Genomic DNA, 12,441 nt, shown 5'->3' on the forward strand with positions numbered 1-12,441 from the left:
TAATAAATATAACTTGTACAATCAATTATGGATGGTTAGAATTAAAAGTTAGTTATTAGTCGCATGATAATTATATATATGTATATTTTTATCTTAATGATTCAATCAAAATCCAATTGTATATATTAAACATTCTCATTTCTCACAATAACACATTATTCTTCATATATAAGACTTCAAAAATTAATATAGAATCAGATAAATAATCTTATTTGCATCATTTATTAAAACAAAAACATATAATTTGGTAATAAACTATGTTTTAGAAATATAAATAAAGGTATTAATTATATATTTGATCATCACAAAAAAATTGGTAAAATATAAATCACTTTCATAAAAATTATAATTTTAAATACAAAACTGACCAATATAGTAGATATGATTTAAATAAAAACAAATTGATAAATTAATTTTGATTGGTTTTGACTCATATATTTGGAGGATTGATATAATTGATGTATCGTGTGTTGGTATAAAGACACCTTCACCGGTTTATCTTTAAAGGAAAAATGTTTGTTTCTTCTGATTTAAATATTATAAGAAAGCAATAATAGTTATTTTTGTATTTAAGCCCTAAAGAGATAGTTAATATAATAATACTAATGACTAATATAAAGACAAAAAGTAAATAAGAAATATAAAAAAAATCTTATGTAAGTTAAATACATTAGTCGATGTATTTAATATAGATAATAAGTGTAATAATATCAATAATGATTAACGTTGAAATAAAGGATAAATATTGAAATTAAAAAAGAACTTATGTGAATTAACTATATTGATTAGACATAATGGTTTCTATATTTATGGCATACGAAAAATAATATAGGAACCGGGGAGTATACAATAATAGTATGATTGGTTAGCAATAAAAACTAGATTAGTAGTTGCTGATATTTTAGTTCCTAGTTTCAACTTTAGGTGAAAAATATTAATGCAGAGGTACCACAATTAGCCAAAGCCAGGGCGTGAGTCAGGAGAGCAATGACATATATGTTGAGACGTATCTAACCAATCATATTTAGAGATAAGTATTTTTATATTTGTTGATGCTATTATTTAAAATTAAATTTTTATTGCAATTAACTTTTAAAATATTATCAAAATTTTATTATTCAACATATCTAACATATCATATTTGAAGACAAATATTATTATGTTTGTTGATGCTATTATTTAAAATTAATTTTTTATTACAATTAATTTTTAATATATTATCAAAGTTTTATTAGTTATTATATCTATAAACACAGTCTCCACACAATTCTTTCTCATTTTTTAATTCAACTAACCTGATCGGGACCTTAAGTACCCTGAGAAATTTAACCCCACTGAAAAAACAGGAACTGGAATACTTACTCCATTAGATTGTTTTAGTTAAATCAAAATACCATTAAATTTTTTGTTTTATATAAATTTATTATTGTTTTCTCTATTACATTTTTCTCAATTTTTCTCTCCTAGTAATAATAATTATTTGTTTTCAGATAAATTGATCATCACAATCATATTTACATGATTCTCTAATTTTCCTTATATATTGCGTACGGCGTAATGTAAAAAATAATGAAATGTACATCCAAATTAACTACGTATACATCCCCTCATCCCGAAAGTGGTAACTATGATGAGGATATTAATAGATAAGCCAAAGCATGTTCACCTATCCATTCTAGCAGCATTGATTATTCTTGTTTCTCCAAGTAGTAGACAACAACAGAGAAAGGGAACTAACTCTTTAACTCAATTAGCATCATGAAGAAGAGCTCTTCATTCTCCCAGAACATGGGATCTTTCCATAGTCCAAGTGCAACAAACTCTAGAAACAAAAATGGCTTTGGAAATAACCAAAAGGGTTGGTGCTCAGAACATGTACCAAATCCTAAAAGCAATGGAAGCAGTAGCAGCATGAGAAGGCACAAAACTTTGGCTGGCTTAACAGCATTCAATAGTGGAAAAACAATGCCTTCAAAATGGAATGAAGCTGAAAGATGGGTTTGTAGCCCATTTTCAGTTTCATCCTATGATGATAATAATAGAAGAATTTCATATGGAAAATTTCATCACAGACCAAAATCAATAAGTGGTCCTATTATGCCTCCTAAAGTAGCACCTTACTACTCAAATTGTTACTCACCTAATAGTGTTGTTCCTCTGAGACAAGGTTTGGTTGTGAGAAAATTAATGGTGGGTTCACCCTTTTCAACAGGAGTATTGGCACCTGTTGTTTCTGTTCACCATTATGATATTGATGACAATGGAATACAATGTTCTAGTCCTGTTCAAAACCAGAATGGTGTAGGTTTAGTGGCACAGTCATCAATATCCAATGGAGACACGTGTTCGGAACTGAAGTGTGATTCATTATGTTCTAACCTTCAAGGTAATATAATATGATGTTTTTGTTTCTTGGTATTCTCACTATGGTTATATTGCACATTGCATGTGATAAGATGCTGTGTATGTAATAAATTCATTAGCATAAAGTTGTCGACTATGTATGTAATTAATTGGTGCTGTGTAATATGGTGCTCTGGTCTATTGAGTGTAGAATTAACATTTTTTGTATGTGGAAACTATGTGTGTGAGTAGTTTCCAGGGCATAATTAATGCTTCAACTTTGACCATGAAGAGAAATTCGGTTGATAAAACGAAAGAATTTTGCTGAGTATAGAAAAATGCGATTTGAACAACTGATTCCGACTACTTCAAAATTTATGAATAAAGTATACTTTAGTCATAAACTATCATGTATAGCGAGAAGTTGTATTCAGTATAGCGAGAAGTTTTCTGAATCAATTGGTCAAATAATAATGCTCCTGAGTCCTGATGCATGCATTGTTTAGTTACTGGTAACTTCAGCTTCTACCATAATCTAGAATTCTTGATAATAGACTGTTAAATGTTGACATTAGAGAATTTATATGTTTAAAACTATTTTGTTCTTATAATTTATAGATGAGAAACATGATGGACTGAAGAATGAGGATAAAGTGATATCAATTTTCTCAAGATGTGATAAAGGTACCCAAATGAGTTCTCCTGAGACTGAGAATGATATACATTCATCTCCAAAATCTTCTGCTACTTCAGTCATGTATCAGCAAGATTTTCATTCTCCTAAATTAGGGGTCAGAGATGTGCAGATCGATAGTCAAGCTATTCTTATCAAATGGTCCAAGAAGCATGCAACCAAATTGAGTGAAAAGGACTCAATACATAGTAAAGACTCGAGAGAGGATAGTATAGAATCCAAAGCTTCAAGTTGGGATGTTGTTAAGTCGCCTTTGGACACATCCAAGTATGTTTTTTTAGTATATAACATGTTTATCTAACTCTGTTACTGTCCTTTTGGTTGCAATAAAATAGAATCTTGATATAAAATGATTTTGGTTTTTTGTGGTACTAAATATAGAATGAGTTTGGACTTTGGAGGCTGCAAATTGAATCCTAAATCCTTTCATTTTCAAGGATCATTATTGCAATAGATATATAATGTCATTGCCTTATGCATGCATTTATTTATCCATGAACTTTTGTTTTGGCTTAGGTTACAGAGGGAGGAAGCCAAAATCATTGCATGGGAGAACTTGCAGAAAGCGAAGGCTGAAGCTGCAATACGGAAACTTGAGGTTTTTTCATTCATCATAATTTTTACATTGTACTTTCTCATATTAGAGATGTCATGAGTCTAATATAAATTGACATCCATACTATCATGACATGAAGCATTGAAGCAGATTTAACACTGATTTTTAAGTATAATTGTTATCCTGCAATGTGGGAAAGCTCAAAAATTATTTAACCAAAGCCGGTAGCGACTTTAATCTCTTTCGTGATTCATGATAATGTTTGACACAGATGAAATTGGAAAAGAAGAAATCATCATCAATGGATAAGATTCTAAACAAGCTGAGAAGGGCAAAGATAAAAGCTGAAAATATGAGAAGCTCAATACCTACACATCAGGGCAATCAAGTCTCGAAGACTTGCAAAGTATTTTCTTTCCCCAAACATCTCCAGATGTGGTCTCCAAGCAACTGCTTTGGTAGCGATGCACAGTGATCGACAGTATATACTTGGATTTTGACAAGGTTCAAGGAAAGTTAAGGATATAGTATACAAATGTCGCTTGACCTATATAGCATATATGCATGTTTTTTCTTATAACATTTGCAGACAATATTGATATAACTTTGATTTCTGTGAATTGAAAATTGCATGTTTTAGAGTAAAGGTATGTAAATGTAAGTCATTGTCCCAAATATTGTACAAAGAACTTTCATGTGTTTGAAAGCATTCAACCATTATATTTTCTTGACATTTTATGTGTACATTAATACACTGGTTTACAGTGTCATGAACTTTGTATTTTTGTTCTCCATTCTTGATAAGCTAGTTGGAGAGTTAATACACAACTGCTTCAGTGTATTGTAGGGGAGTTTCCCTTGTAAATATTTGAATTAAAAAAAATACTAACATACTAACATTTGCAGATTAAAAAAAAAATTGAATTAAAGAAATCCTGATCTTCATGGATGTAAATCACAAACAGCAATAGTATTCCAAAATGGAACATACTAAACAGGCTAAAACAACTTCTAAGACTGTTGAAATGTCAAGCCAGCTTTGTTGTAACTTATTCTACATCATGAATGTATCACAATGAAAGTTCATAGAAGGACCGAAATTGCAACTGTGATCCTAGGATAGTGTCATCACAGAAATAACTTGAAACCATTCTTAATACAAGACATGCAAAACAGTTCCTGGTACCCATAGTTGAGAGGATTTGAAAGGCAGTGCTGCTAATAAAACAGTGCTCCCCTAGTATGGTCTATACCTCCAATCTGATCTTGATGGTCTGGAACTGGAAACTCCATAACCCCACTGCAAAAGAAGACAATGTTTAACCAAAAGCTAAAATCATGCAACAAGATTTAATACTCCAATTTTTCAGTAGCCATACTTATTAGGGAACCTATGAAGCACCGATACTTCAATATTCTTTACATATCCGTATCGGATACCAATGCTTTCCAATACTTCATCGATACATATCCAGAGAGTATCAAAATTATTTTTTGAAAAATAAATAAATTATAAATCCTATGCTTTCCGGATACTCTCTGATGATACTCAAAATATTTTTCTGATACCTCCAGGACACCCAAACTATCATACAAGGGCATTTTAAGAGGGAGAAAACCCCCCTCCAAATAACCAAAAAATAAAAGAGGGACAAAAACATGACATAATCATTTAAATGGAAGAGACAAAAAGGCAAAGCATGTGTACTGCATAGAGAAAGAAGAGGAAAAGCATGTGTAATGTTGATCATGGATTAAACTGAATCGATATTATTCCTATTTGCAGGCACTAAGCGATGGTTTCTTATGAAAATATGACTTTCATTTTGCATTTAGTGATTTCAAATAAATATGCTCTTTATTTGGAATTTCTTAACAATTTTATGTTTATTATTTTTATGAGTTTTATGTCCATTTTTTATGTGTATCAACATATCATATTATACAAAAATTAAGCAATTCATACAATAGATACTGCTGCACTCGCACCATCAGCTGACATGGACCAACATTTACTAAGTGCCTAGATTCCAGAAATATTGAAATGCGCAAATTCTTGGAAAATTATCCAATTTGTCATTTTTTTACATGATTTAGTTATAAGATCATTAATGTGTTGATATACTCACATCATCAAAGTCCAGGCTGCCATACATCCTCCCATAAGTTCGCATAGGACCACCGAATCCCCCATAAGTATCCATGCTGTTCAACATAAAATTCCCACCAGGAGGTCTAGGTCCAGCCCCAGGTCCAGCATCATCAAGAGGTGTAGCTGAATCAATTGCCACCTGCAGGTGCAAGTTGCAAAGAAATAGAATGGTATACATATCCAGAATACATAGTTATACTTGTATTGAAGCATTCATTTATATAATACAGGGTATGCATGGTAACTCATACTTAAGAATACCAAACGTGCAAATATTATATACACATGCATTCATAATAAATAGAATCTGCACTTTCATGAAACAAATAGGTCTACTGTACAAGTCTTTTGTGATGAAATGTATAACTATACTGTGATGCAATGTCAGTTATTGCGTGGTAGTAACAGAACCTCAAACTCAATTTTTATGACTCATTCCCAAAATTAATTGAAGGAGCCGACTAGTTGAGCTGCTATCCTGGGTTTATTCCAAAAATATCAAACTTACACTAGGAAAGGGAGTGTGGAGGAGTTTCCCTCCTAAATACTTCCATCATCATTCCAAACAAAACCAAAATGGATTCAACCATTATATCTCCCATTGAAATCTCAACATCATATCTCCGATTGAAATCTCAACATCATTTTCAAACAAAACCATATTTTACTCAAGCAGGGGTGGTGATGCATGATAGCAGCAAATCATATTAAAGTACCTGATGTCCACAGATTTCGTGAGACCTTCGAGAGACACGATCCGCCACACCGTCTTCAGCAAAAGTAACAAAACCAAAACCTCTATGACCTGATCTCTTAGGATCCTAAATGAAAACAAGCAGGTGAGTAAGCTTTCAACACTCAAATTAAGTTTATTTCATTTCTTACCCTGGGAATATATGCATCTAATATACGGCCAAATCTTCCAAAATAATGACGAAGATCATCACTGGTTGCCTCTTGGGGAAGGCGGCCAACAAAAATCTTGTTGCCCATTCCACGAACAGGTTCACTCCCTAATTTACAGAACAAAGTAGTCAGTATGCAGCAGCATTAATCACTTAATTAAATATTGGTGATTTCATGCTTACTTCCATAAATTGGGCCAGGACGGTCATACAAAGTAGGAGCACCAAGTGCTGCATATCTAGTTGTTGCAGAAATATATGCATCGTATGCACCATATCCTCCCTGTGACTGTGAGTGTGAATGTGAACGTATGTTTGAGTGAGGCATTCTACCAATTGGCTTAAAGTCATCTTCCTGCCAAAATTGCAAAAAAACTTATTAACAAAAATCATATGAAAAAGTATGTTTATCAAGTATCTTTCCATCATCAAACTAACGTGTGAAACTGAAATCTGCTGCACGCCTGATCAAAGACAAACCCAGAAATTTTAGGAAGTGTGAGAAAAGACAACATACAAGTACAAATGTTTAGGCAGTGGGGGAAAGGCAATAACATACAATAAATATGAGTGGAAATGACAAACATAGTGACTATCATGTCCATGATAGTTAAAATCGATATTTTACTTAAGATCAGGAGGACAACCAAAGATCGTAACACGACTCGTAAAATTCTACAAATATATATATATATATATGAATAGCAATTCATAAGTTCTAATATTAAAGATATTCATAATAATAAACATAGTATATGAATAAAACAAATTCAAGTCATAAGGTAATACATAACATAACTCATAAGTCATAACAGTAAAATAACAAACTACACGGGTTCCAAGTAAAAAATAGGGTTTCCCAGTTACTGACACTGTTCACATTTTAATCAAGGGCCTGGCTTAAAAAAGACATTGGGCTTAACAGATTGGGTTAACAACAGCCCATCATATGCTTTTTTATAAATTAAAAAAGTAGGGTTTTCAACAAACCCATAAATCACAATAGCAAAACAACTAAACTACACAAGTTCCAAGTAAAAAATAGGGTTTCACAGCCACTCACACTGTTCCTGTTTTAATTAAGTTCATGGGTTAAAAAAGACACTGGGTTAACAGCCCATCATATGTTATTTTATAAATAAAAAATCAGAGTTTTCAAAAAGCAGGTCGCAAATGACCTGGTTAACTTCTTCTCTACTACCCACGACAGCAGAATCACAGAGACAGAGAGAGAAAGTGAAGAATGTTGCAGAAATGCACGATGAGAGAGAGATGAGTTTCCTTGGCAGGTCCTCATCAGAGTGAGAGAGAGAGAGAAAGTGAAGCAGAGACAGAGAGTGAAAGAGATTTAGGGGTTGGTGGGCAGCAGAGACAGAGAATGAAAGAGGTTTAGGGGTTGGTGGGCTCGTAGATTCCACCGTTTTTACGCACCCACATGACGATCGCACCCGATCCCACGAAGGCATGCCCAAGACTAAGATCGAGAAAAGTGAGGGTCAAGGATCGTAAGATCATGTGATCTAACGAGTAGGATCGCGATTTTGACTAACATGATCATGTCTAGTAGAAGAATTCTCAGGTTGAGTGGCTCTGTGACATGCCCATAGACATGTTAATATTAGTACATCCCAGACCCTAATACATCTATCTATTTATTATTCATCTAATATTCAACTGCTTAACTGCATTCCAGATCCTCAAAATCAAAATGGAAGCTGTTCTCTAAACTCACTAAAAGATTAAAAAGGTTGTGACTTACAGATCTACAGCAACCAAATTTTATAACACTCTTAGATAAAGCGCTCTCGCATTAAATTTTATAACTAAGGAATTCTTTACTTAATTAGAAATACTGTGGTATTGTTTTTCAAAATGGTGACTTTTTAACATGTTGGGATATCCAAAAGGAAGTCGAAGAAATAACAGGAAGTCAAAGGAAGTCGAAGAAATAAAAGGAAGTCAAAGAAAAATCCTAGAGAAAACCATTAAAAAGAGTTAAATTTAAACGGTCTTTCCAAAATAATCTTTATGACAAAACACAATGGCATCATTTGATCCATGTAGCCAACCCCACCTAGTGGAAATCAACTTTTGTTATTGTTAACTTAATGGTGACTTACATGCACAAAGCACTGCTTTTATGGTTATTGCAATCCTGTTGCAATAGATGATTACTTCAACAGAATGAGCAACAAAAATGGTCATGAGAATAAATTTACAAAGAATTTACACAATCTTTTTTTAATTCGTAAATGAACATGCTCCAAATAATCTTGTCATCTTTCTAAAAATAAAATCTTGCCTTAGGTGTTGCTCGGTCAACCACCACAGTGGAACCGCCTAGTTCATGGGTTTCTACCATCAAATTCTCTACAGAATCTGCAAAAAAGAATATCTTCCTTACAGCAATTGATTACAGACTTTCATGTCTTTTATCATGCAAGAGTAGTGCAGTTACATCATTTGGATTAGCTGAGAAAGCTCCACAATATAGCATAATCCATAATAAAAAAACAAATCTAAGCATGACATGGACATTGAACAGAAGACGAAGTTATATGTGAAATATGCGAAATGCAGACAGATGTGACCAAAACTTATTACAAAACACCAAACAATTTAACTTAACCTAATACCTACAAAATTTTCAGCCAATAGGTCAAATAAATATGAAGTTCATCTCCACCCTAAACAACGATACATGTGTCTATTTGTGTTGGAATCAATTTAATAATAAGGTAGGATTTCATGCACAATGAAAATTTGGAGTGAAGTGATGTTATAACCAACCATTATGTTAACATCAACATAATTTAAGTGAACTACGAATGATGAACTCCATTTTATAAATTTATTTATTGGGAAAAATGGCATATCATCCCTGCTTCAGCAAGTACTCTCAACGTTCTTCATTTGCCAGTGTCAGTCAAGATCCAAGTTAACTATCTCAATTAAAAAATATCAACTCAAGCATAATTAAGATATGATACAATCATACACTTAATACATGTGGACGATTCTAGCATACAAGCAAACATAGATAGCCCAACCTGCATTTGCAAAAGTGATAAAACCAATTCCACGATGTGCTTTTGATCCTTGATCCTGGTTGAAATAAATGATAATATATAATTAAGAAAATGTCAAATAAATAAGCATGCATATGCAATGCATAATGTTCTGTCTGCAGAGCAAGTGCAAAACTACAAGCTGCAACCTTCGCATGCAAGTGTGGGTATGTGTGTTATGTGTGCATGTACACAGTACACCAAAATGCAAACTCACTGCATTTTAATTTTACACCTATGTCTATGACAATGACGGGGAGAATAGTACCTTTGGCATGTATAAATCTGTTATCTCACCATATTTCTCAAAATGACTGCAAAGAGGAAAAAAATAAAACAAAATAGTGTCAAACTAATGCATTCATTTCTTAAGCATCATTTATAGAATCGTTATGAGTAAATTACCAATGAATAAAAGGCTCTTCATTATTTTAATGAAGATAACACACTCATACCTTCTAAAGGTTTCTTCTGTTACTGATGGTGGAATTCTGGCCACAAAGATTCTAGTAACTTTTTTGGCTGATGGTGTCCTCATCTCCTCCTTGAAAATGAAAGCATTAGAAGAATTGATAGTACAATCATCAATCACACAACACTGTTCTTATATCTCATATAAGTAAACCATACATGCACCAGACTAGAATAAAATACACTAGACATTAAATTTTAAGCATCACTTAGGTTAGATTTAAACCTTTGGTGTGGCCACTTTGACTTCCAGCGTACGGTCACCAAGAATGTGTTCACCAGATAATACATTCTGCAGCCAGAAAGTCATGCAACTTAAGATATAGTATATACAAGTTACTAACTATGCACATTTACACATACATGTCAAAATCCATTACCTTCGCGTCATCTACCGATGTAAATGTAACGTATCCAAAACCACGAGACCGGCCAGTTGACCGTTCCTAAAATACAGATGCAAATAGATTTGAATATGCGTACACAAAACTTATCTAAAATGATAAAATAATCATTAATCAACCGGGTATAAGGAAATTATATGTCAGATTGGACAGGCAAATTCATAAAGCATACAACCAACTTAATCAATTCTTTCTTCCGTTCATTTTTGTGTCCCAACAAGTTTAAGGATGCTAAATTTTTTTCTCCAAATTGTGTGAATATGCTTGAACAATGAACCATGAACATGAAGTTGTTTACAAGGTAATTTCCTCGACACTATAGCAAAATAGGGTTAGAGTAGGATAATTGTCAACCACAGTATTTAGTCAATATAAACCAGGTAATCCATAAAGTAAAATTACAAATATTGGACAAAAAATTAGTCAACATAACCATGTAACAGAAAATTATATATAAACATTGATAACATTATCTCAACTAGTATTACCCCAAATAATGATGAATCAAACATGTTTCAGCAATACTTAAAAAGAAAATTGGAACGCAGGTGCTAACCCTCATAACAATACAATCTTCTAGATCTCCAAATTTGCTCATATATTCTTTCAAGCCCTCGGTGTCGATGTCCCATGGGATACCCAAAACCTAACACACAATTTTATGAGCACAATCAGGTAAATGCATGAAGATTAATGCAAAGAAAAAGTGGTAAACAAAATCGAATGTGCATAACTAACCACAAGCTTTCTTTGCTCCATGGGAAACTTGAATAAGGCTCAATGAATGGTTCAGAAGCTGAAATCTGTAACAATTGAAAGCCAAAAAACACAAAAAAGGAAAAATCTCTCGACCTTCTCTTTGTGTATCTCAGCACTCAGCGTTCTCACCTCTCTCCCTCTAAATCTCTCACACTCGTCTCCTGCACATAACAAAAACACTACTTTCTCACACACAATTTTCTTTGTCACCATTATTACCAAAATTACCATCATTTTTACCAGATGGAAATTTCAGCTTTTGATGCTTCAAGTTCAATTGCGATTTCAATAACAGCTCAAAGTAGAAAAGTGGTAAAAACAAAAACAAAAAGACAAGAAATTCAGCGAATTATGGCACTCACTGACCTTGTTGGTGAATATCGAAACCCTAAATTGCAGAACACGCTCTTTCCTCTCGTGCCTCTCAGCGTCGTAACAATGTTAATTGGGGATTTTCTAATGTATTTCAGGTTTCAGAGTAAAAATAGGCTGAACCGGGCCAGACGGGCCTTATTGTTCGGCTTAGAAAGGAACCGGTTATTTAACTGAACAGCCCAAATTAAGTAACCGGTTTTTTATAGACTTAAGATCCCCACTCCAATTTTTGTAAGGTATGTGAATATCAGTTACATCTCCATTAAAAGACTAAAAGTTTAAGAATTTAATTTATATGAGTATTTATTATTGAATAACATTCTGAAATGGATTAATTTTATAGATATGGAGTAAGGGAATGTCCTTAGCAGTAACAAAAATAATTAAAATGTCATTTCCTTTTTCTTCTCCATACTTGTCACCACTTTCTTAACCTTTTTTTCATTTCTTCTTAGATAGTCAAATATCTCCTGATATAAGGAGATAAATTATCTCCTTGTGGTCCTAAAATAATTATATGTGACATATTTAATCATTTTTTATGAAAATATTTCTACAACTAAGCAAAATAATACACATGTCATGCTTTTATTAGTTAGGGTAGATAAGTTATGTACGAGGAGATACTCTATTATCTTCTTCTTATCCTTAGTTCCCTTCTTATTTTGTCATCTTTACCCCAACACACTCAAACTTAAAAAGAGCAGCATTGTT

The 12,441-nt window shown here is 32.9% G+C and overlaps 2 protein-coding genes and 1 long non-coding RNA gene across 6 annotated transcripts; 2 read left to right on the top strand and 1 right to left on the bottom strand.

The window, feature by feature from the left end:
* LOC109350099 lies at positions 1,650–4,360 on the top strand. 2 transcript variants are annotated; one of them, XM_019591236.1, is made up of 5 exons: positions 1,650–2,386; positions 2,962–3,174; positions 3,208–3,304; positions 3,554–3,635; positions 3,865–4,360. In XM_019591236.1, exons 1-5 carry the CDS (start codon positions 1,759–1,761, stop codon positions 4,066–4,068), a joined length of 1,224 nt encoding a protein of 407 aa, XP_019446781.1. In that variant the 5' UTR covers positions 1,650–1,758; the 3' UTR covers positions 4,069–4,360. The 2 variants fall into 2 exon arrangements, with proteins under 2 accessions (XP_019446781.1, XP_019446780.1); XM_019591235.1 differs by having other exon boundaries at positions 2,962–3,304.
* Positions 4,554–11,833, bottom strand: LOC109350100 (RNA-binding protein Musashi homolog 1). Of its 3 annotated transcripts, XM_019591238.1 has the most exons (15): positions 11,719–11,833; positions 11,332–11,513; positions 11,150–11,239; positions 10,570–10,635; positions 10,416–10,481; positions 10,174–10,262; positions 9,987–10,032; positions 9,701–9,755; positions 8,953–9,029; positions 6,834–7,005; positions 6,631–6,758; positions 6,462–6,566; positions 5,723–5,884; positions 4,811–4,893; positions 4,554–4,750 (listed from the first exon to the last, which is right to left on the bottom strand). In XM_019591238.1, exons 2-14 carry the CDS (start codon positions 11,350–11,352, stop codon positions 4,831–4,833), a joined length of 1,140 nt encoding a protein of 379 aa, XP_019446783.1. In that variant the 5' UTR covers positions 11,353–11,513; positions 11,719–11,833; the 3' UTR covers positions 4,554–4,750; positions 4,811–4,830. The 3 variants fall into 3 exon arrangements, with proteins under 3 accessions (XP_019446783.1, XP_019446782.1, XP_019446784.1); XM_019591237.1 differs by having other exon boundaries at positions 4,554–4,893; XM_019591239.1 differs by having other exon boundaries at positions 4,554–4,893; positions 11,332–11,396; positions 11,719–11,789.
* On the top strand, positions 7,012–8,935 carry LOC109350102. Its single transcript, XR_002108073.1, has 2 exons — positions 7,012–7,987; positions 8,022–8,935. It is a non-coding gene; the product is annotated as an uncharacterized LOC109350102 (long non-coding RNA).

Source organism: Lupinus angustifolius, chromosome LG06 (genome assembly GCF_001865875.1).
Source record: "Lupinus angustifolius cultivar Tanjil chromosome LG06, LupAngTanjil_v1.0, whole genome shotgun sequence".
In the NCBI taxonomy this organism is placed as follows: Eukaryota; Viridiplantae; Streptophyta; class Magnoliopsida; order Fabales; family Fabaceae; genus Lupinus; species Lupinus angustifolius.